Genomic DNA, 26417 nt, shown 5'->3' with positions numbered 1-26417 from the left:
GTCATCAGGACATCTAACAGCAACTGAGATTCTAAATTATCAGGAACCCTTAAATAAAAGGCAGATTTGATATGGGAAAAGAAGGGAGCTTTTCTTGGTTGAAGTAGATACTCCTGAATATCAATATGGTCCTGATATTCTCCTTAACCAAGTAGGAAGGTATCTACTGACAGGATGGCTTGGGAATTTGATATGGTACATCCCTATGAATTATGTTATGATAATTCCAAATTATTTCAGAGTAGAGAGAATTAGAGGGGGCATACATTAGTTATAAGATTTGAAAACAATAGATTTGACAAGGCAAATATGACCACTTCAACTTAGGACCTGGGAAGGAGAAATGAGTGAAATGGCAGGGTAGTAGTACATGATACAGACAGATGGGTAACCTCCTGTGTTGGCTTATTTTATTTTATTTTATTTATTTTATTTTTGAGACAGAGTCTCACTCTGTCACCCAGGCTGCAGTGCAATGGTGCGACGTCAGCTTGCTGCAAACTCTGCCCCCCGGGTTCAAGCAATTCTCTGCCTCAGCCTCCCAAGTAGCTGGGATTACAGGTGCCTGCCACCACGCCTGGCTAATTTTTTTTTTTTTTTTAGTAGAGACGGGATTTCACCATCTTGGCCAGGCTGGTCTTGAAATCCTGACGTCATGATCCACCCACCTCGGCCTCCCAAAGTGCTGGGATTACAGGCGTAAGCCAGCGGCGCCTGGCCGTGTTAGCTATTTTAAAACAGCAGTTGTTAATGTCTCCAGCACCATCCAGTAGAACTTTCTGAGATGATGGAAATGTCTGTATTTGTGCTAATACGGTAGCAGCCACTAGTCATGTGTGGCTATTAAGCACTTCAAATGTGGCTATTGTGACTGAAGAACCGGGCTTTAAATTCTATTTACTTTTAATTAAATTTATTTTCATTTATTTTATTTTATATTTTCAGACAGTCTCTTGCTCTGTCGCCCAGGCTGGAATGCAGTGGCACAATCTTGGCTCACTGCAACCTCTACCCCCAAGATTCAAGCAATTCTCACGCCTCAGCCTCCCGAGTAGCTGGGACTACAGATGCGGGCCACTACGCCCAGCTAATTTTTCGTATTTTTAGTAGAGATGGGGTTTCGGCATGTTGGCCAGGCTGGTTTTGAACTCTTGATCTCAAGTGATCCATCCACCTCGGCTTCCCAAAGTGCTGGTTTGAGAGCCTGTGCTGGCTCACTTACAGGTGTGAGCCACCAGGCGTGGCGTAATTTTAATTAAATCCAGTGTAGCCGACACGTCAGATGTGCAGGTCTAGATGCTGACACATAGGAGAAAATCTTTCACCATTTGTGAGGAGCTACTTGTCAATGATGGGAAAAGTTGCACAACATGCTAACAAACCCAAGTTCTCACACCATTGGCCACCCTATGAAAGTCACGTGGAAAGTGCCCAAGTTTGGTTTGTACTTTCTGAAACAGTGTAAATCCTAGGAGATCTAAGTTATTTCAAGGGGAAAGATCAGTGGGTTAATGGTCCTCTTCATAGGAATTGTTTATGGCTGATTAACACATCTTTCCTTACGTGGCCAGGCACGCCACTGAGTCAAGCCAAAACAATCTAGAAACGATGTACAAACTGAGAGTACCATAAAGGGTGAGGAGCTGTTAGAAACAAACTTTTCTATTTGAATCATAGCAATGTCTGACTTACAGTGTGTGAATATCCACACTTTCAAAGTGTCTGTAGGGGTGAGAGTTTAGATTGTGGGGACATGCAGATGGTGCTTCATTCCTGACTAGCCATGAGACCTTGGGCAGGTTATTTACTCTAAGACAGTGATTCCAAAAACCACAATCTGAAGAACAGCATCTTGCAAGGTGCCCCACTAAAAAAGGTGTTTTATGATCAGATATGTTTGGGAAATACTAGTTAAATAAATTTAAATAGGTTTTTTGTTGAAGGACTTCTCAAAGCCTTTTAATATATCATGACTATTGGTAGGACCGGGGAATGGTGGTACGGATGGACGTAAGATGTAAAATAGTATTGCCCAAACATATTTGACCTCAAAATCTACCTTCTTCTCCCCAGTACTTTGCCTAATTGAGCACCTTGGGGACATCAGACATCAATATTATTTACAACACAGAATTGAAAACACTGCTATAAGAACCCTTTCTCATTGGTAAAGCAGGGATAAATCTCTCTCTCAGGTTTGTTAAATGCTCTAAATGAGATAATACATACAGAGGCTCTAGCAGGGACAGACACGTAGTAGGCACACAGTAACCGTTGGTTTTCTTTCCTTTATCCGCAGACCCAGCAACTCTTCAACCCCCTTTCAGAAGTAGCAACTTAGCTGTACCTGACTGCCACTTTAAAAATACTATTTTTGACATTAGGAATTGAAAATAATTGTGAATGCACCCATTCTTGGAAAACCAGGCAAGAGGTTAGAGCTTAAGTTTCTTTGTTTCTACTATTAGTCTCCTCCAGAATCAGTATCTCCATTAGGGTGCACAATGTAAGAGCTTTGTTAAAGCATTTTTATAATCTAGTATCAGTGAATCTGGATTCACTTTTCTACTCTCTGCTGCAAGGGAAATATTGGTTAGATTTGAGAAAGAATACGGACATTAGGGGTTAACAGCACAGGCTCTCAAACCAGATGGTTGTGAGTTTAGCCGTGTTTTTTAAACCATTTATTTGTGTCTCAATTTACTTATCTGTGAAGTGGGAATAACAGCACAATCCTATAGTGTTGTGCTTTAATATTCATAAAGCATTCAGATTTGTGCTTGACATAAAGTACATGCTCAGTAAATGTTAGGATTATTAGATCTGCCTGGAAAAGCAATTGGTCAGCCCCTAAAACTGACTAAACCAGTAAAGGACTAGATTGTTTACTTTTTGTTGTTTAGAATACTCAGCTCCTGGGTTAACAACTATCAGATACCACAATGAAACACATTTATTCAGGTCCTACAGGAACTACAAACGTCAGCGTTAGCTGAAGCCAGATGCTCTAAATTATATCTATTACCCTAGTCATATTTACATTTTCTGATTTCCCTTTCTGCTGAAAAATCCTATGATTTTAGGTTTCCCTGGACCCTTGAAGCATGACAAGAGATCTATGAAAGGCTAAATTACTGTTGCTAGCAAAGGAAGGCTCACATGGGTGACGCTGTGATCTGAAGCATAAGATCCCTGGCTGCACTATGGTGGGTACTCTTAAGAATGACCTCCAATCTAGAAATGACACTTTTAACCTGTAGGATGTGGCCTGGTATTAAGGGCGTACAAGGCTTAAGGCCAGCTGCTAAGTTAATAAGACGATAACAAGCAGGCCACAGAGGGTAAACGCTGTGACTTGCCCAGAAGCCAGCTGGCAAGAGGCAGGTAAGACGCAAGCTTGCCTTGGCAGTCATCTACCATGGAGCAGACAAGTGTTTCTTTGTCACACTCTCAAACTCTGGCCCAGCTAACAATGCCTAGGCATTGTCCAAAATTGGGTCAGCTCAAAAAAAAACACCAAAAACAAAAAACAAAAAACTCCTCATTTTTGGTTCTAAACACAAGCTGCAGAGTGACTGCTAGAAATCTTTCCCTGGCGCACCACTCACCCTGTGCTTTCTTTGACCAGTACGAGGTCACAGCAAAGGAAAACACATTCCCATTAATGAGGCATCAGTGAGAATGAAAGGCTCAAGAAACTCAATGTAGCCCTCACTTGTTTGAAAACAAATTCCTTATATCACAACAAAGTTCAGAGGTAGGGAGCTCAAGTCAATCCTGAAGTAGCCTTAGTAACTGTTAGGGTAAATGCGGAAGTCTGTGCCTGCCCTGGCACTGGAGAAAACACCAGGCCAGATGGCTTCACCAACTCTCCACCATCTGGCTTCCTTCGGTGATCTACTTGCTTTCCCTTATCTTACATTTCTATTTTACATCCTTTTCTCTTTCCCCAGTTCTCCCTCACCAACACCTTCTTCACTCTCAGCCTATAATCTTGTGTTCAACTGAGGAAACAAGCCACCAGAAGAGAAGGTCCTCACACTTCCACCACAAACTGCCAGTTTCCACCTCCAAACCTACAGCTGCCCTGCACTTGTTCCCATTCCCCTACCTTCCTTCCTATGACAAGAGATGACCTCTCTTCTTCCCACCCCCACCCAACACCCTCTACTTGTGTACAGATTTCACCTCCTATCCACCCAAATACATGACTCCCATAACAACAAATCCCTTCTTTTTTTTTATTCTGGTGCAGAAACACATAACATAAAATTTACCATCTAAACTGTTTTCAAATGTACAGTTTAGTAGTGTTAAGTATATTCAGGCTGTTGTGAAACAAATCTCCAGAACTTTTTCATCTTGCAAATGTGAAACTCTATACCCATGAAGTAACTCTTCTTTACGCCCTTCCCTCAGCCCTGGTAACCACCATTCTACTTTCTGTTTCTATGAGTTTGACTATTCTAGCTGCCTTATATAAGGGGATTTCTTTTTTGGTGACTATCTTATTATGCTTAACATAATGTCCTCAAGGTTCATCCATGTTGTAGCATGTATCAGAATTTCCTTCCTTTTTAAGACTGAATAATATTCCATTGTATGTTGTATCACGATTTAAAGCAGTCACTCCGTAGCTTGTCTTTAGAACCAAGAAGGAGGAGTTTTTTCCTTTGAACTGACCCAATTTTGGACAATGCCTAGGCATTGCTAGCTGGACCAGAATGAACGGACATGTGGGGTGCTTCCACTCCTTGGCTATTGTGAATAGTGCTGTTATAAACATATAAGTAAAAATAACTCTTCAGACCCTGCGTTCATTTCCTTTGGATACATACCCTGAGGTGGAATTGCTGGATAATATCGTAGTTCTCTTTTTTGAGAATTTTTTGAGAAACCTCCATACTGTTTTTAAATAGCAGTTGTACCATTTTACATTCACACCAACAATGCACAAGGGTTCCAATTTTTCAGTATCCTTGCCAACATGTGTCATTCTCTGTTTTTTTGATAGTGGCCATTCTAATGGGTGTTAAGTTGGCTCTTTTGCATCTTTAAATTTTCTCTTTTGGGTTGCTCATATCAGCACAGTTTTATCTTAATAAAGAAATAAAAACCCCTTTAAGCCCATATTCTCCTCCAGCTACCACCCATTTATCTTCTCTCTTTTACAAGAAAATTCCTTGCAAGACTTGTACACATTCATCTATGTTGCTTCTTACATTCTCTCTTCAAAACAGGGTTTTTAACAACGTCCATGGGGAACTCTCTCAACACTGTGAGACAGGCTACTGAAAACATGTCCCTAGCCAAATGCAATAACCAATTCTAAGTACTCATCTTCCTCAACTTCTCTGCAGTATTCAATACAGCTGATCACTTCCTCTTTCCTGAAATACGTCTTTCCCTTAGTCTTGGAGACACCACTCTCTAGGTTCTCCTATTTCACTGCATACTCCTCAATCTTTTTTGCTGATTCCTTCTCATCTCCATGATTTCTAAACTGTGGCGTTCCCTCTGGCATTGTCCTCGGTCTTCTCTCTCATACTTAACATTTTCTCCTCTTCGGGTGACCTCATACAGTTTTGTGGCTTTAAAAACCATCCTATATGCTGACAACCTAAGTTTACATCTCTATCACAACCTCTCCCCCAAACTGAAAATTCTTAAATGTAAAGACCTATTCATATCTTCACTTGGATCTCAAATTTGATGTGTCCCAAACTACACTGTTGATCCCCTTGAGCATCTGCTCTTCCTGTAGGTTTTCCCATCTCAGTAATGGCAACTCTACAGTCAGTGTCTCAAGCTTGATAGAAACCTGACATAATCCTTTACTCTCTTCAACAATACACCAGCTCTACTCCTGTTTCCATATAGTTTTTCTCCACGTAGCATACAATGTGATCCTTTTCTAGTGGAAGTTTGCTGGTATCTTTCGATAGCTTCCATTTGATTCAGAATAAAATGCAAAATGCAAAATTCTCACTATAACCTAAAAGCTTTATATGATTTGACCCTCACTTTGTCTTTGACCTTATCTTCTACTACTCTCCACCTTGTTTACTCTATTCCAGACAACTGGTCTCCCTGCTGTTTCTGGAATGCGCTAAGTACATTGTCATCTTAGAAACCTTTATACTTGTTCTTCCCTGTGCCCAGAATACTCTTTCCCTAAAAATTCGTATGACCTGCTCATTCACTTTCTTCAGATCTCTGCTCAAAATCACCTTGACAGGACTCTTTCAACTTCCTTACTCTTTCAACTTCCTTACATAAAACAGTACTACTACCCATGCTCACTTGTCAGTCATTCTCTATCCCTTCTGCCCTTATCACCACCTGGCATATTGTGGGCCTTTCATAATCTGTCTTACGCATGGACTGTAAGATCAACAAGAGCAGGATCTCTGCTTTACTTATTGCTGTATTCCTAGTACTTAAAATAGTACTTGTCATATACTAGCTACTCAAATATTTGTTGAATGAATGAAAGGACTGAAGAAGTGACAACCTTCTTCAGAGTGGGAGGCCATTTTTCCTGAGATTTAATCCTGGGATAGGCCTGGTTGTGGCCCTGTCTACACATATCATCATTTGCTGCCATGACTTATAAAAGGAAATCTTGTCCTTCTATTGGTTTCTATCACAAAAAGGTTGGATTTCTTTCCCTACTTGGCTTCATATTTTTTTCTAAAAGCCATCTTATAATTACAAGTTCACAAAGACCTGCAAAGAAGTCTTTTTTTTTTTTTAAATATATATACAGATTTTACAGATCCACAGTTGCAGATGGTGCAGTCTGTTTAGGAAACACATCACTATAGACAGAATAGGGAAAAACAGACTCGACAGTACACAGCTTATCTCCAGGTGCACCAACTCAGTGGAAATCAACTTTTAGGGAGGAGGAATGGGAAAAAAAGAATACTGTTTAGACTTATGGGGTAAGAAAGAGGAAGGAAGCAAGAGAAGTTAAATGTTAAATGAAGGTACTTTCCTTATTGGAAGTTTAACTTCTATTTTTTTTTAATAAAAAAGTAAGAACATAATAACCACATAGAATATATATATATTTTTCTTACCTCTCCCAATGAGAAATAGTGACGTGGAATTTGAGAATCAGGATATATATTCTCTAGGTACCAGGAAAAAGGTTTGCATTGTAGTTTGTGTCTTAGACCAACTCTTGATGATATATCTCCATAATCTACCTTTGTAACACCTGTTGAAAGAAATAATTGACTCTGAATTATTAGTGTTGTTTTAGGTTACACATGTTTATATATTGAATCTAATAAGCCAGATGAATCAGAACAGTGGTATCAGCTGGGTGATATGTGACTATACAAGTGAGACACCATGAATCCACCAAAAGTATAAAGCAAGGAAAATACATTAAAATGTGTTTTAATTTTTCAGAGAAAAATTACATTTATGTGAGAATGAAATATAAGTGATATGGGATCAGTAAACTTCAATATATGTTAAGGCACAAACAAAAAAATCAAGGTCTATTTTGCTCAAATATTAAACAGAGCAATTGTTTGCAGTCAGGCTTCTCTCTCACAGCTCACTGAATTGTGCACCCTGCCACTTGACAGTCTTGCAGTAACTAAAAAATAAGGATGGACTAGTAACAATGTCAGGCCGACTTATAGCTGATGGAACAACTGTTCCTACAAAACTCTGAATAGCAAAGTTCCCGGAAGGAAGGCCCTGTGGCATGTTTTGGGCTCTCAGTGGCCTTGTGATACTTGACAAAAGCCTCCTATGACAGCATCGAGGGCCTGCTTATAGAGAACGTTCATGACCCACTGCAAAAACAGTGGTTTTGTTATGTTGAATGAAAACTCCAAGAATCAAGAAAAAGTCATATAAGCTAGAAAAATGGCTGAAAATTTAACAAGATGAAACTTCACAGGAATAAATACTAAATGTTGCAGTTAGGTTTTAAAAAAAATAGAACATCTGTAAAACCTGGGCTAGCAACACTGACCTGGATAATTTATTACTGTTAATTATATATTATTCTAGGCATTCTGCCAAGCACTTTCTATACTGTGTGTGATTTCATTCATTCCTTACAATGACCTTATGAGGTAGGTGTTCACCTCTGCTCAAAGCTTCACTTCTAACCTTCTTACTTCTCCTCCAGGATCAGGGTCAACAAAGGTACAGCCTTGTATTTCTAATGCAAAACAACGCTAACCTGGAGAAATTATATAGAAGAAATTCTTGAATTCATCCATCCACACTTCTGCAAGTCGTCTGTTATTTTTATTGATAATCTGCCCTGTGCCTCCTGGAAACGTGTAAGGTGTAGCTTTCCGAAACACATGTCCAACATGTGAGCATGTAACAATTTCCAAAGTTCCTCCACACTGCCAAATCTGAAAACAGCAGAGATGACCATGTAACATGTAGTTGAGTAATCAGGAAATGTTCACCTTAGTTTTCCCACAGTATTTTTCTTTTCAATTAAATAGGGGTTTGGCTTTTGTTTAAACTTAAATGGAACATATTATAGTTACTGGTAAAAAGCTTCCAAAGTACCTCCATACTACCAAATCTGAAAATAACAGCAAAGACCATATATGACATTGATAGTTTTTTAAAAAGTATTGACATCTATTGGGTTCCACAGTTGGAATTTTGCAAAATCAGGGGCACATGATGGGCTCCGGCTGTACGGTTAGGTTACAAAGCCAGTGCTTCCTCAAGAGAAACATTTCTCTAATTTGAGTTCTGATCAAACCAAAAGTTGAAGATTAAAATAAAGAAAACACAGGTTAAAGGCTAAATACAGAAAAGATATGAGATCTAGAGCAGTATTTTTCTAACTGCAGGCCATTATTCCTAAGAGAATCATAAATTCAAATTGATGAATTGCAACCTGTACTTGTTAACAAGGACATACTGTTTCATAAAATGTTTAAATTTTATGTTTTGTGTGTGCAGAATGTATAATGTATTTATTAATGTGGTTCATGGTTAAAAACAACCACCAAACAAAACCTGACCATGGAGTAACCAGCCAGATTCTCATCTGTTCACCCCTCTCTAAACCTGCGTCACGGCTTGTACATGAAACAGAACCTAGGAATCTAAACTAGATCCATTGTAAGTTCTTCAGTGAGACAGTTAAAGCATGTTTTGTTGTCTTTGTTGGAACAATAAAAACAAAAAAAGGGGCAAAAGAAAGATGATCAAGTATGGGCTTACATCCTTAATTTAATGAAATCCTTCTGTTTCTTTCAAAATACATTCCCCCCACCAAGTTAAAAATCTCATAACTCTTTATAATTAAAATAACATTTTGGAAAGTTCTGATTTTGTTAAATATTCAGTGTTCCTACCTTCAAGTTTTCCCAGGATTATAAGTGTTAGAGCTGGATAGGATCTCCAAGGTGATCTAGAGTCCAACCCTCTCTTTGACAAGAAGGCAAAGCGATTCACTGGGAACAAAGTGAGCTCGCTGGTTCAGATTACAGTACACGTCAGTGTGATTTCCACTATAATAAGCTATGTGTCTAAAGTTGGTTATTTTCCAAAAATATGCAATGCCATTTAAATGATATGTTGATTCTAGTGAACATGAAATGCAAAGACTTTATATGTAGACTGGGTTAATTAATTTAGAGTCATTTTAGAATTCTTTTGCGTTTTTATTGAAAAATATAAAGCTGGTAAAGTGACTAGGTTTTATATAAAAAAAATTTTCACACTAAAATAAAAAGCATATTACGAAATGTGAAATTTATGTTTTTGAGAGTAAAGCACCAAAGTAGCATATTCGAACTATATTAGTTTTTAGAGCTTAAATTACTTCCTTGAAAATAATAAAAATTAAAAACAACTAGGGAATCTTATGAAAGTTTTATAGCTGAACTTCAAAGGTAACTAAATTATTTGCTTCAATAGTTTATAATGAACCCTTAATATCAGTCCTTTTTATGGACTGAAGGCTCTGAAGTTACATTAAACTTGTATTAAATTCAATTTTTATTTTTTATGTAGACATACATGAATAATCAAAGCATATCTATACTTGAAGTTAAATAAAAGATTAATTTTTTTGAAGGGAACTTACCCTAAAGGAAATTTCTAGGTTTTCTCCTCCCCAAATATCCATTCCAGCATCATATGTTCCAATTTCCTGAAAGTAATCTCTGTCTATTGAAAAAAGGCCTCCTGCCATGGTAGGTGTCCTGAAATTCAATAATGCTATACCATTAGCAATTTAAAATTTACAATCAGTTTTTGTTTTTAAACTATTTATAACTACTGAGTAAGTACTTATTCTCACACTCTTCATAAACTTTCATACGCCCCAGGGGCTTTCTGTGTTTTATGCTGTGTTATTTGGTCTTCAGACATGACCTGCACCATGGTCGTGCTGACTGCTAGACTTGCTGTGTCATGCTTCTGCCCAGACATCCCTCTCTGTCACAGTCCTAAGAGTACTTTCTATCTTTCTCGGCTCTCAGGTCCTGAGTTTAGATCTCAAACTCCTTAAATTAAAGCTGTTCCTCACAATCCTCTCCATCTGACTGTGCACCCACTCCATGGATCCTAGCAACTTCAAGGCAGTTGACTATATTAACCAAGTAGATTGAGGTTAGAGTTACCATGCCACGTTCTAAAGGGCGGCAAATAGTATAAACACATAAGATAAACTGGATGGAAACATTGAGGCCTTTTCCCAATACCCACTAGAAATCTTTAAGGAGAGGAGACAAAATATAGAATAAAATCAACATGTTCCTTCCTGACTGTACGGTATATTTTCTGCAAAAGAGGAGTCTAATTCATCAAAATAGGGCTCAGGTATGCAAAGGGAGTGGGAACATGTGAAATTAAGCAGAGAAATTATTAAGAAATGAAGGAAGATTTAAATAAATGAATATCAGCCCATTTGATTTTTATAAAGAACAAGTATGGAGAAAAAGTAAACTCCAACCAGGAGAAAAAAATAATTAAGTTACAGGGACAAAAGATACCATGAAGATTATATTTTAAGATGAACCCTAAAATGTACTCATTGCCCTTCCAGAGGAAACAGTTGTTTCCAAAAAAGGTTTGGACTTATTTTGATTTTAGAAGAAAAAAAGAATGAGAAAAGGATTTAAAAGAAACAGCCCAAAATTCAGAATTATCATTTAATACAGGGTTTTCTTGACCTGAGTTTTTTTGTGTGCTAAATCTTCTGCATGTAAATGTGCATTTTTCTCCATGAGAGAAGACCCATAGCTTTCACCAGATTTTCAAAAAAGTTTGTCATTTTTGAAATGTTTAGGAACTCCTGATTTAGATAGTGAATTGCACTAACAGCTAAAGAGAAGAAAAGTCCCTTGCACTACTACTACTAAGAACTCAGGCTAAGGAAAATAGCACACAGTCAGTGGAAAATCTCTTCAGTGTTGCCAGAACTGGACTTGAATTCAAGGGAAGGCAGATGCAGGAGGCCCAAAAACAGAAAAGCTGAAGCCTGGTTCTGAAGGAACTCTTAATACAGAAGTAGCAGGTCGATACAATGGGGATAAATTCTAGGATGGCTGAGAAGAGCTCAAAGGTCTCAATTTCATGTTCTAAAAAGAGCATGAAGATTTTTATTCCATCCTGAAAAAAATATCTATATATGACCAAGTAGAGAAAAAAAATCAGAGAATAAATGGATTAATGAATTTTTTTAATATTTTGTGTCAATTCTAGCTATTTTTATGTTTGATACAAGCTTTTCTAACTTTACCAGTCAATAACTGTCATCCATATGGTACAAGTCTGAATTTAAAATTGTATATTTTAATGCAAGGACCCAGTTTTGGGTAATATTTTCACATACTGACACAATTAATTAAGTATTATTATCCTTAATAATTGAATTAAAGTACAGATCTGACTTACGCATTTCCAAATGTTCATAAAGGAATGAAAAAACATGCATGTCATCATTTCTCATGTGCACTAGATTTATAAAATAAGCAAACATTTCTAATTTTATTAGAGGAGAAATCCTTCTTTAAAACACTCACATATGTGAAAGATGGCTGTTAACTACCATAAGGTATACAAATGCTTCACGTTTCTCAAAATACACCTTATCCATTTGATATGATTCCCAAAGCTCCACAACCTTCTGCCAATAACAATTTAGGGAAAATGTCTGACAAATTAATTACCTGACAGGAAGAGTCCGATCACCTTTCCTTCTGTCCATTTCTCTTTGGGGAACAGGATACCAGCGAAAATTGAGCTTCCAGTTGAACCCACCATAGGTCATATCAGAGCCTGCCATGTACTCAAAAGTATCATCGCTGATCACATCGATGATAGGACACACCACTGTTCTCCTGATGTCATAAAAGCAAGTTAAGAAATCTTTCAAAACATTCCTGTTTAATGCCAACTATAGAACAATTGTATAGTAAGTGTTTTTACTTTTTTTTTTTTTTCCCTTGAAACAGGGTATCACTCTGTCACCACCCAGGCTGAAATGCAGTAGTGTAATGACGGGCCACTGCAGCCTCAACCTCCTCAAGTGATCTTCCCACCTCAGCTTCCTGAGTAGCTGGGACCACAGCTGGGATCACATAACACCACACTCAACTAATTAAAAAAAAATTTTTTTTAGTTTTTTATATTTAAGACTTTAATCCTCAAGGGACTGATTTTAACTATGATATACCGTAAGTATCCAACTTCATTTATTTCTTCTATGGATAACCAATTGTTCCACCACTATTTATGTAATGGTCCCTTTTTCTTCTGCTGTAACTATGAGTGACTGCTCTGTCATAAATCAAGATTACATACAAAAATGAGCTGGTTTCTAGATCCTACCGTTTCACTAGTCTATTTGTGAATTCCTGCATCAATATACCACTGCCATAATTAACACAGCTTTACAATAAGTCTTGATGCCTAGTAGGGCAAGCCCCCTTAGATCTGATTCTTCTTCAGAAACATCCCAACTATTTTTTTTTCTTTTTACAGTTCAGTATCAATGCTAGAATCAGCCTGTACAGTCTCTCAAAGAAAATTCTGTGGAGATTTCAATTGGAAATGCACTGAATTTGTATATGAATTTGGGTAGAATTGATACTTTTATGATATTGACTTTCCTATCCATCTCTCTCTCAAGATTTTTTTGTGAATTTCAGTAAATCTTTTGATAAACATATTCCTATGTGTGACTGCCATTGCTATTACGAATGGTATCTTTTGTTTTTACATTATATTTTTTAAGTATTCCTTGTTGGTGTGAAATAAACTTTTCATTCTTTTGTTTGGAGATGGAGTCTCACTCCTGTTGCCCAGGCTAGAGGGCAATGGTGCACTCTTGGCTCACTGCAGCCTTGACTTCCTGAGTTCAAGTGATCCTCCCGCCTCAGCCTCCCAAGTAGTTGGGACTATAGGCATGCACCACCATGACTGGCTAATTTTTTGTATTTTTAGTAGAGCTGGGGTTTTGCCATGTTGGCCAGGCTGGTCTCGAACTCCTGGGTTCAAGTGATCTGCCCACCTTGGTCTCCCAAAGGGCTGGGATTACAGGCGTAAGCCACTGCTCTAGCCTGAACTTTTCTATAGTAATCTCGTGTTTGGCAACATTGCTAAATTCTTATTGTTTCTATTATTTTATGTATAGATTCGTTTTCTTCACAAACACATACACAATTGACAACAATGCTTTTCCTTTTTCCAATAAATAAATGTTCTTTATTTATTGTAGTACTGCAAAACCTAAGAAAGACTTCTAATAATACTAACTGGTGATTGAGGGCATTAACATCTTCTTCCACATCTTTTTAAAAAATGCTTCCAACATTTCTCCATTAACATGATTTCTGCTTGCAAAGGCTTTTTTTTTTTTTTTTAAGCTGTCCTTTCTTGGATTAGTAAACTTCCACTGTATAATAGTTTGCTAAGTATTTTCTAATAATAAATTCATGTTAAATTTCAGTGAACCCTTTTTCAGTACCTATGGGAGTGATCAGAGGTGTTTAACAAGTTTGTAATCACAGTTTTAAAAACACATTAATGGGATGTATTAAACGAATTAGTTTTTGTAATATTACGCTAAACCAAGCAGTCATGATATCATGGTATGTTTTTCACACGCGTGCGTGCATGTGTGTGTGTATATTGCTGGTTCAGTTTGCTAGTATTGTGAGATTTTTGTACTAGCATTCATGAACAGATTTGCACTGTAATTTTCCTTGTAGTACTTTTCTGGTTTTCATATCACAGTCATACCAGCCTCATAAAAAGAGTTTGGTTCGTGCCCTCTTTTTCTATATTATTTACAAATTCTTAGGGGAGATTTGTTTCCCCTCTGCCACCGCATACCAAGGTTGAGACAGGCAAGTTTTCTCTGATTTGGTAGGATTTATTTTTCATTCTCGCTTTATACTAAGATACAGATTTCAAGATCCCAGCTTTATACAGGTGTTTGCTATTAACCTTCTCACCTGAGGCAGGACCTAGGTTTTTGTCTCCTATCCTTCCATCTTATTTGTCTCTCAAGGCAGAAGCTTAGTGACCCCAAAGTTCAGCAGAAACCCTACCCGCGAAAGCTGGCTTTAGTGTTTGGACTGCACATTTGCTCTCACTTCTTTTCGAGATTTGCAAATTTCTTCCTTTTGTGCCAACTCAATGATGCATTTAAAATTTGTTTTGCCTTTTATCCAGCTTTTTCAGTTGGAAAAGTTATTCAGAATATCGAATCCACCATGCAGCCCAAACTGGAAGTCACTGTGGTTGCTATTTCAGCTGACTCCTTCCATACTTCTGTCATCACCTCACCTTGCTTTCTCTCTATGGGTTGTGTGTTATCTTCAGGCAAGCAAATATTCCCTAAAACGTCATCTATTATTTAAAGAAAAGAATTTACACAGATATCCTATTCTTTTGATTCTTCAGGGCAATGTTCTTTTTCTAAAGCTGCTCTACTTTCCCATTGATTGGCCCAATGCTGAGTTTTCCTATTTATTCATCTTTGAAAGGGAAAAATATAGATCCAGCATTTGCTATCAAACAAAATAGATGCTGTGGCTTTAGCTCCCACCGTGTTCCACTTGATAAGTAAAAGTTCACTCCACTAAAATCTAAACTTGAATGTTAACATGGACAGTCTCTACCTCAAATTACAATGACAAGCAGAAATTCAACCAACATAGGTCTAGCAGACTGAAGTCAGGTTCTCTCCTGATGCACAAGAACTAAGCCAGAAATAGGGAGTTCTTTGAAAAATGTGTAACATGAAAAACTATAACCATAGGTGTTCATTACACCACTGTTCTTCCTGTATTAAGATTATGGTGCTTTCCATATAAAATTAAGCATTTCAGGACACAATGTGCTTCTCTCCATTCTCTTCTACTTCTTGCTGCACTACAAGCTGAGAGGATCTGCCTGCTCCAGCATTAGCTTTAGAGAGCAAGGACAAGTGAAGGGTTTTATGCTGTCTCCCCTGAGTTCACCATCTATCTGTTCTGCTCCAGCTTGGTGAACACAGCATATAGTATACATTCCAACGACATGCTTCCTAATCACTCCTCATTAGTACAACAGTTTGCAAACATTCCTGCCAGGCTTCAGAATGTGGTCTTCTGGATATTTTCTTTAGAGTCCTCTTCACGGATACTTTAAAGCAAACTTGGGAGGAAATTACTTTTGTATTTATTTAAAAAATATAGAATTTGGCAACTCACCACATAGTTTAGGACAAATGTACTAAAAACAAACTTACAGACACCAGAAAATTACCTGTCATGTTTGATCCTGGCCAAGAGAGGCTCCAGCCATCCCACTGTACACTCACAATGGGCATCCAGGAAGGTGATCACTTGGCCTTTAGACACAGCAGCTCCTTTTAATCTAGCTCTGATCAATCCAGAACGTTGTTCCATTCGAATTACATGAACTGGTACTTTTAGTTTTTTCACATAACTCTCTAAAGGCCTTTTCAAAAAGTCTGGAAAATGAACAAAAGAAAACATGAAAACCAGTGTGGCCTGGCACTATTCAGATTAAAGTAATTTTGATTTGGAAAATTTATTCAACATACCCTTACTGAACACTCTCAGTGAGGCTCCCTGACTCATAAACCCATTTTGCTAAAGGAAGCCTTTATATTCCCCAAGAGAATGGACTAGAGCTGCCTCTATTTTATTATATGCAGAATTAGGAGAGTGCCTTTGGGCTCAGACTTAACCAAGGATAAGAATGCTCCTACGTTTCACTAAGTAACTCTGTTAGACTCAACTCTTTCTCTAATCATGCTTAAGGATCAGCAATACAAAGCAAGCATTAAATGCAGACCTCAACAGAGAGAAGACACAGAATATGTAATAGCTGTAGAGTTCAGAAAATTGTGAAATTTCCTCAGAAGCACAAATAAATTGTCTTGTTGATTACCATGGTCTTTGATTATACGTTTTTTTGTTTGTTTGTTTGTTTGTTTTAATCAGGAGGCAGAAAGTGAGGTCACACTTGGAAAAGAAATGCTGGACTGTTAACTGCAAGGCCAAATAGAGATCCTTAAACTGACAATTAGGTGTAAGAAAAAAAGATTAAAAAGGAAAGGGCAATTGAAGAAGAAAAGAGAAAAAGGGGGCAAAAGGGGAAAGGGAGAGTATGGGTGTATGAAATCAATAGCTATCCTGGAGAGTTCAGATAAGAGGTTATGCTCCTCAGGACACAGGCAAGCATACAGGATAAGACAAACCTTACCTCCAAAGTTCACAACTGACTTTAAAAAGCAGAAAAGGTGCAACTTCCTCAAAGCAAAGAGAAAACATTTTTCAGATCAGGTTGGTTTATAGAATTTATGCTAGAGAAGCTATTAGTGGTAATATGGCCAAATGCCTTTCCAACTAGTCACTATACAATAAGTATGAGGATAAGCTCTCTAGGGAAGAAAATATTTCAGATGGAACTACTGGGACCCCTAGAGAGATCATCCTCATATCTATTAATTAAATACTAAAAGTAGAGATCCAAAAGGCTTCCTACATAGTGAGGTGGAAAAGACAAATGGGAGTAAAATGATTCTTGCCTATTTGACTCAACAAGACAAAATGACTCAATAATGAAATAATCAGGGATATAAAAGCTGTAAAAGAGAAAGGCCTATGTGTCCCACTACACCAAAACACTGATCTTTCCCATTTCTGCTAATATATTTTCTAATATTTGAGCTAAAAAGTTATCAGAAAGATATCACTGTGATTTTATGAACCAAGTCTTAGGGTCAAAAGAATCTAAATTGATTCTCAGTAAAAAGGTAAGGGTAGTGCCAATCCCAGAGAAGAGCAACATTTTGTAGTAACTGTTAACATTTTGTGTCTGTTTAGCACAATGCTAACATATGTAATGCTAGTCTCATTATATATTTTATCTCATTTACTGCTCACAATGACCCTATGAAGTTAAGTGTTACTATGCATAATTTAGAAATGAAAATCTAAGGCTCAGCATATTACATGAATTTGATTAAGGTGATACAGCTTAAGGGATGGATCCAAGATTCAAACCCAGGTCTGCCTGACTTTAAAGCCCATCTTTTTATCTACAACAAGAGAATCCTAGAAGGGAATCTATGGAGAGAACAATTCAGGTCTGTGGAAGCACCTGATCAAGCACAAATTTAAAATACTTTGTATCCAGAATTTGATAGAATTTCATGCAGCAGGGTATAAGATATATTCTAGTACTTTAGATCAATCAAGACTGGATGTGTCATAAACGATGTGTCTCCCAACAAGTTTTTCCAAAAATATTAGTTTAAAATGTTTCTTCAGAACTAAAGCTATCTAATCCCCAAGTCCCATATGTCTTTGAAAGCTATACTGTCTTGTTTATGAACAAAATTTTTTTAAAAATGCATGATTCTGTGGTCTGGTAACTCACAAAATTTGCTCTTCCACAAATTTTCTTGGCATCTTTGTTTGACATCTTTGTTGCTTTCACACAATACCATTAGGATATAGGTGTCTTCTTTTCAGTCGATATAGAATTATGGACTCAGGGATGGGTGGGGGATTAGGAACTATCTAAGTCTCATTTTACAAAAATGAAGCCATAAGTTAAGAGATTATAGTTAGAAGCTACTATTACATCTAAAAACAAGGGAGAATCTTCTTCTTAGGACACCTTTATAACTATTGGCCTATAAATGGATCCCTATGCATTTCTCAGAGTGTGAGGTTGTCAGAGAGTGTGAACATCAGGGAAAAATTTCACTATTCACAGCAATGTCTGAGAAATATTAGCCAAAACTCTAAAGAGTAGTAAGGAAGAATAAGGAATTCAGAATCTAATAAATCTAACTCCTAACCTCTACTAAATATAAACCTCTGCTTTTTGTATAAAATGAAAAAATAATAGTCTTCTCAGATTAGAAACATTACATAAATTCTAAGTCTTAAGATAACTTTCTGAGATGAAAATTACATAACTTCTGACATAAACTAGGGATTCGTCCAAATTCTGACTTTATTACAGATCCTGTAACAGTAAAGTTGCACCAGATGCAATCAGAAGTGAGGTACACAGCAATTAAGAGGTCAGGCTCTGGATTTATACAGGGTTTGGATACTCCTCTACCATGCTAAGCCTCATTTTCCTCATCAATAAAACAAGAATAATTATAGCACCTACTTCATACTTCTTTAATAAATAGAATTACTCAGCAGGTTAACTTGAAATCAAGTATTTAGAGTCCATGGGCACACTATCTATGCTACACAACCCAATTAGGAAGTCTGCACAGAGAAGAAGTAAATGTGAAGATTAAATATACCAGTGTACATTATTCTTTCACCCATTCATTATATAATTCTAGACTGTTGTTATATAACAGGCACTGTGGGAACTGAGGAGATAATGGTAAGCAAATAGACCTGACAAAGTATACAGTCTGCTGGGGGAAGGTACCTATTAAACAGACAAAAAAATAATTCAAACCCTGGTTAGAGCTGCAGAGGAGTAGAGTGTTATGAGATGTTTTCAGAGGGACGTGACAGGTATGGAGAGGTCAAGAAAGGCCTCTCTAAATACATCACATCTGAGCTGAACTCTGATGGATGATTCAACGTTAACAATGGTGGGGAGATGGTGGAGATAAATGTTCCCTAGAGAACAATGTTCCAGGGAGAGGGAACAAAATCAGCATAATTGAAGGCCCTGAGATAGGAAGCAGGATGATATTCTTTAACAAACTGAAAGAAGAAAATTGGACAGAGGGAAGAAGTATGGGAATGGTTCAAGATGTGACTGGAGATGCCAGGTGGGGCCAGGTCATACAGGCCTTAGTGGAGGGGTTTTAAGCATGGAAGCGAAATGATCAAATTTGCATGCTTTAAAAAAGCTCACTCTGGAGGCACCATGGTGAACAGATGGGAGGGAGTAAGAGTATGTGGAGACATTAGTTTGACTAGTTAGTCTATTTCCATATCCAGGTGAGAAATGATGGTGCCTTGGATGTGTCTCATGAATAGGAAAAAAAGCAGATATAAAGAGTTACATAAAAGCGAAGAGCTTGCTCTGGTTTCTCGGTCTAACAATTACGACTTAAACAATGGAGCCAAAGAAAAATACATTAGATGATTCTCAACCTGGAAAGCAAGACTGCAAATTATAACCACAAAAACAAAGATCTAGTGTCTCCCAGATATCGGAAATGGTAACCCAGATATTTGAGGCTTCCAAGGCGGGAAGATAAAGGAGAATCAGACCCCTGAGCAGGGACTCTAGAGCGGCACTCCAGGACCCTGCCTAGAGACAAGCCTCAGGTGGAGCAGTGAGGTAGACACCTGCTCACACCAGTTTCCTCTCACGGATGTACACAGATTGGGGTGTTAGGTGAGGGCTGCATGAGGGAAAGGAAAGAGAGAACTGCTATAGGTGAGTTTCTCTGTCACCTGTTGTGGGACCCTGCACCTTTTAAATTAGGCCATATTCCTACAAAAACTTATTATTCCACACAGCCTTCTTGGGCATTCACAGAACAAGAGAGAAAAACAAAGGAGGAAATGAAAAAATAATTCATTTTATCTCAGGTTAAGTATCTCTTCTGGAAGAATATATTTAATCTAGCAAATATTGACAAATAAGTAAACCAAGCACAAGTCATTTGCAGGATAAATGTTTGTATATATTTCTCCTTATATTAACTTAGGTTAATTTTCTTACAGAGGGATTAACTCCTAGCAAATAGATTATCCACATGAGGTTTATACTTCTGTTGTCAACAATTATTTCTTCACGTGTGGTATTCTTAACTGCTCTCATTCCTTTTGACATGTAATTATATAATGTATTATACTATTTAAATGTCTTGTGTGATTATAAACTATCTCTTTAATTTGATTAAAAAGGTAAGATATAAGTTACTTAAAAGGTAGGATTTATCTTATTCTTCATTTGCACCTGTATAATCTGGCAAAGTAATAAGATTTAAATTGTTTTTATTGCATTAATTACTCCAAATAATTGATATTTGATGTGAATAAACTTAATTTCCGTTAAATGCATGTATTCAGTGTGGACACAGGAAGGAGAAAGTATGATACGTAACTAAATCATAACAGATGCAATGGGAGAATAGGCAAGAAAGCTGAAGATACTAGCAAAAGAGGTTAAAATGGTAGATCATTTAAGGCTGATGAAGGAAGAAAAGAAGTAGGAAATTATTTTCTGTAGCTCTAAATTTTTCTCATGCGAACACAGGAACACTGGTGGAACACATGACACCAATGATTCCTAAACAGATGAGCTATGAGTAAGAAAATTAGGAAATACGGGGTATCTAAGTTAAGCAAGTTTCTTTACTGATAGACTAAGCAGAGCCTTTTCTATATGGTACTCTGTAGTGTGAAATCTCTAGTAAGGATTCAGAATAAATAATATTGACCAAGCCACCTTTAATTAATATGTCCTTTCCCAAAGAGTATTTCATGAAATAGTTTGGGAGATTTTAGCCTTGTGAAAAATTCTGAGACTCCTAGAAGGACATGTGGGCAAGAGTCTGTAGAGATTTATTATGAGAGTCATATTACATCCTACCTTTTCATCCTTCCTAATCCTTTTATGCATCTAGCTATAGATCATTCCTGAAACTTAGAAATGGAGAAAACAGGGAAACCTAAGAAAAATCTGGAGAACAAAGGTTCACTCAGCTAAAGCTCCATTTTGCTGTCAGAGATATTTCCTACTAAACATGGAACTACATTTCTCCATTCATGGATGTAAGCAGAATCCAGTCTCTCTCTACTGACTCAGTCCTGCAGCTTCCCACAGAGAAAATCCTAACAAAATGATGAGAGTTTTTTCACTGTCCTGCATAATAGTTTATGTTATAGAGCATTACTTCTTTTTGAAACAAGATTAAGATGCAACACACAAATTAAATTAATTACTAATTAAAGTAATATTTTAAGTCTCACAAGGGTGTACTTTTTTACATATGTGAATGAATCCAAATGCCATATTTTTGGGATAAATTAGAATTTTGTATAAAATTATTAGGTTAAAAATTATAGCAACTAGTTTTAACCGTTAGTGACAAAAGGTGTAGCAAATTATTGGCATTAAAATTTAAAATTTACCTCTTTCACTGGCATCATCTACTAGAACAATTTCTTCTATCATGTGTCTTGGTGAGCGATTAATGACACTATGGACAGTTCGCAGCAGTGTGCTCCAAGCCTCATTGTGGAAAACAATCACCACACTTGTTGTAGGAAGATTATCTGGATACACCTTTGTTTTACACCTAGAGACAAAGCAAATGCCTTTATAAAAAGTGACTGTTAAGATTGCATAATAAAGGAATCTGGACTAGAAGGGTGACAGAACAATAAAAGCAGTTTGCTCTAGTGGTGGGATCCTTGGTACCTTTTCATTTAAGTCTTGGTTAATGTTACGTGTTTAATAAATAGCACCTATTTAAAGTGATATATTTAGATTAAAATTATTTCAAAGATGTCATTTATATTCTTAAAATTAGGTACTTCCTCCTGATGAATGTTTTCAGGTGATTCATTTTAATGGAGAATGAAAGCTATATTATCTACCCAAAACTGAATGTATTTCAAAGACCCTATTAGACAAAAAATCAGAACCACTGGAGTTTACGTAGTTTAATAATCTAAACAAAAATATACCTTCCACAAAAGAAGAGAAATATTTAGTGAGTACCTATTATGTACCAGGCTCTTAATCTTCCTAGTCATTCTATAAGATGGATGCTTGGAGCCACATTTCACAGATGAGAAACAGGGCAGGGATAGCGAGGAGGTAGCAGAACCTGACTGAAGACTCCACAGCCCATGCCCTGCTGTTCTAACTCTTGATGCTGCCACCGCCATAATTAAATATCAACATGTATCTCGTTCACTAAAGACTATTTATGCCTGAGCATGCAATAATCAGAAATACCAAACACACTCAAAAGATATGCACACAAAATCCACATAATAATTGTATGTTTCTAGCACTTTGTTAGGCAACATAGTCTCTTCTTTCAACCTTGTTAGCTAGATGAAATTACTAGATAACAGCCTATCAGAGAACAGTAACAGCAGTAGGTAACCTGAGATCAAGGGATGTGCTTTAGAACATAAGCCCCCCCTAAACAGTGCATACATAATTATCTCCCAGGTATCCCCAATTCTAACAGTTGCTCCACCCTCCTCTCTCTTCCTTTATTCCCTGCTCTCTCTCAAGCTCCTCAAACTTTCCACTCCCCAGTCTCAAGTGTAATCACCTGTCAGTGGGAGTGGAAAAAGGGAACGATGGGGAGGAAATGAAGAAAACACAAACAAGACTCCTCTTCTGAAGCTGCTGAAATAACTCTTCTTATCGAACACTCTACCCTAGGGCTGCCAGTTGGCAGTTGGAAGAAAAGGAAAAGCGAAGGGTAAAAAGATGACAAAGTAAAAGGGCTGAAAGAAGTCACTGTAGGGGCCCCATCAGCCCTTGTCCCTTCTTTCTGCCAGGAGACAAGGAGAAACAAGTAGCTGTCCCTGTCCTTCGATATATTCCACTGCAGCCCCTCTCTCCCTCTTCACCATGCCCAAGACCCCTTTCACAGGATGGTCTCCATCTCCTACTAACAGTAACCTCCCCTCTACCCACTGATCCAGAAAACCCACAGCCTCATTTCCATTTCACTGCCTGCTCCCTATGTTCACTCTAATAACCACAAGAAGGCCCACACAGCCTGCCACCCTGTCTGCAGCTCCCTCCTTCTAAGTCTAGGTTAAAGAGGTGGGACCCAAAAGACTAGGCTAGAGGGGGAAAAGATGTGTACTCAGCAGTCCTAATAATACTTTTGAAAATAGTTTCCCATCAAAACTCTGTTATAAATGGTGGCTAGAATATTTATGTATATAATTAGTACTAGTTTCAGGTACATCATAGCTGAGCAAGCTGTATCTTGAATGCCTGATGCACAGACTCCTGGAATAAGACTCTGAAGTCAGGAATGGCCTATGTATGGGTAAAAGGGGGTCAGAAAAAGAGTTTCTTATATTATTTAGCTGAATCTTATTATGCCACACATACAATCTCTTTTCCCAAGTGAATCCTACTTATTATTATTGTAGAATTGGGAAGCAGGAAACAGCCAAGGTGGCTATATAGTTGCTACCTTACCAAAATAAAATAAAATAAAATAATAAAATCAAGTGATGCATGAAAGATGTACAGTGTACAAATGGTACTGTTAGCCATGTCTATGGCTAGGAAACAGAAAGGAAGACAGAAAAATGTGGAGACAGCAGGTTCTGCAGAAGAGAAGTGATAACCCAAATTTACTACTTGTATAATATGTTAAAGAATAAAATTCTAAAACTGTATGGAGAGGAAGTAAGATTATAAGATTATAGGAACAATAGAAAGAAACTGGATGGAAGAATCAGAGAGAGAAGCAATATTAGGATCCAGAAGAACAGATGATAAAAAAGGAAATAATTTTTTAAATCAAATGCTCAATCAGAGACCATAACAAATTCATAAGTTAATATTCTCTCAAAGCAAATGAGGAAACATAGAGAAAATATTAAACAACCATAATTAACCTCAGAACAGGTACAAACACACACAAACACACACCCTAACCTGGAAGAGCCACAAGGCACTTGAGAAGCACCAAAGAGCTCTTTAGCATTCTAGCTAAGCTTTTCCAATCAAGAAACCACCTGTCCTTTCGTGTTTTGGGGTTTGAAGTGGGTAGGGGGACAGGTTCATAGAACACAGAGCTGAGGATGAGCAGAAAGGCCACAGGCCATGTTCAGGAAGCAGCTTTCTTCCACACTTGCCCAAGTGAGACTTTTATCCTCAGTTATGAAAACGAGCCAGTGTAAGTTTATGCTAATTTCTTTTTTTTTTTTGAGACGGAGTCTCGCTCTGTCACCCAGGCTGGAGTGCAGTGGCACGATCTCGGCTCACTGCAAGCTCCACCTCCTGGGTTCACGCCATTCTCCTGCCTCAGCCTCCCCAGTAGCTGGTCCTACAGGTGCCCGCCACCATGCCCGACTAATTTTTTGTATTTTTACTAGAGACGGGGTTTCACCGTGTTAGCTAGGACGGTCTCAATCTCCTGACCTCGTGATCTGCCCGCCTTGGCCTCTCAAAGTGCTGGGATTACAGGCGTGAGCCACTGCACCCCACCAGTTTATGCTGATTTCTAAAAGTTACATACAGGTTTAACAGCAAGGTATAGGTTAGGAAGAAAGGGAAGAGTCTTAACTTTCTACTGAAATATATACATACAAACAGTTGACAAATCATAAGTGTAACAAATCATAAGCTGAACGAATTTCCACAGTGAAAGCATCAAGTAGTCAGCACCCAGATGAAGAAACAGACCATTACCAATACCCCAGAGGCTTCCTTTGTGTCCCTGTCCAAGGTAACCACTTTACAGGACTTGTAGTACTACTGATGAGTTTTGCCTGATTTTTTGAACATTACTTAAAGGGAACAATATAAAGCAACAGTTCTCAAACTTTTTGACTTATAATCCCTTTACACACTTAGAAACCGAGGACCCCAAAGGGCTTTTGTTTGTGTGGATTATGGCTATTAATGTTTACCATCATAAATTAAAACAATTTTTAAAACGCAAGCGTCCACAAACACATAATACATTAGCTCTTGGAGATGACTCATCATTGCCATGTAGTGTACCCATACCTTTTATTACCTGCACTGTGATAATGAAACTGGCCCCTATAAGCATTTCTCCTTTGCAGTATGCATGATGCATGCATAAGCTCTGTAGGTAGAAGGTGCTGCAGGGACAATGCAGGAGGAAGAAACTTCCCTCCCCGGTTCCAGTGTGCTTCCATTTGTTTTCCTCTCCCTCATACTGTGCGGTTGCCAGTGGAATGTGGTGGATACCCAGGACATTCACCCCGCTGAGCTTCAGTAGCACCCCCACAACAACAGACCACATATACGATGGTAGTCCCATATCATTATAATGGAACTGAAAAATACCTATGGCCTGTGTCACTGTAGCCACCATCAACATACTAGCATAATTACTTAATCTGCAAAATACATTTAGAAGAGCCTAAGTGTACAGTGTTGATAAAGTCTACAGCAGTGTATACAGTAATGTCTTAGGCCTTCACATTCACTCAGCACTCACTTACTCACCCAGAGCAACTTCCACTTCTGCAAGCTCCATTCATGGTAAGTGCCCTATACAGGTGTACCATTTTTCATCTTTTATACCATATTTATACTGTATCTTTTATATGTTTAGATACACAAACACTATTGTACTACAATTGCCTACAGTATTCAGTACAGAAATATACTACGCAGGTTAACAGACTGGGAGTAATAGGGTATACCTTATAGCCTAGGTGTGTAGTAGGCTGTACCATCTAGGTTTGTGTAAGTACACTCTATAATGTTTACACAATGACAAAATTGTCTAATGACCTATTTCTCAGAACATACCCCAGTCATCAAATAACACATGACTGTACCTAACAATTCAGAAATACAGAACTACAGAAGTTGCTTGGTATTTACTATTACTAACATTTTTCAATTGTTATAGTCCTACTCTGGCTGGATGCAGTGGCTCACATCTGCAATCCAGCACTTTGCAAGGCTGTGGCAAGAGGATCACTTGAGCCCAGGGGTTTGAGATCAGCCTGGGCAACAAAGTGAGACCCCATCTCTAAAAAAGTCCTACTCTATTTATCCTATCTCAGGGCACTGGCCTGCAAAGGTCCTTCTGACTTTTTATTAAATGCCTGAAACTGCGTTAAGAGGTTTAAATATATTATCCCATGTATGCTTATAACAACCCTAAGACAGAGGAATTACTCTCCAAATTTTACAGATGAGGAAACTGAGGCTTAGAGTAATAAAGTAGATTGCTCATGATA

At 37.8% G+C, this 26417-nt stretch overlaps 1 protein-coding gene across 2 annotated transcripts in view; it reads right to left on the bottom strand.

Moving 5' to 3' along the window:
• GALNT1 (polypeptide N-acetylgalactosaminyltransferase 1) overlaps positions 1–26417 on the bottom strand; it is a 129941-nt gene that overhangs the window by 11611 nt on the left and 91913 nt on the right. For both annotated transcript variants that reach the window (XM_009252336.4, XM_054538201.2), the window contains exons 4-9: positions 21612–21778; positions 15769–15976; positions 12183–12353; positions 10094–10211; positions 8213–8393; positions 7086–7225 (exon numbers count right to left, since the gene is read on the bottom strand). In XM_009252336.4, the coding sequence (XP_009250611.2) occupies positions 7086–7225; positions 8213–8393; positions 10094–10211; positions 12183–12353; positions 15769–15976; positions 21612–21778 (985 nt within the window). The remainder of the gene's footprint in view (positions 1–7085; positions 7226–8212; positions 8394–10093; positions 10212–12182; positions 12354–15768; positions 15977–21611; positions 21779–26417) is intronic.

The sequence above is a fragment of the Pongo abelii genome, chromosome 17 (assembly GCF_028885655.2).
Source record: "Pongo abelii isolate AG06213 chromosome 17, NHGRI_mPonAbe1-v2.0_pri, whole genome shotgun sequence".
NCBI lineage: Eukaryota > Metazoa > Chordata > Mammalia > Primates > Hominidae > Pongo > Pongo abelii.
This window is presented reverse-complemented; position numbering and strand designations above follow the sequence as displayed.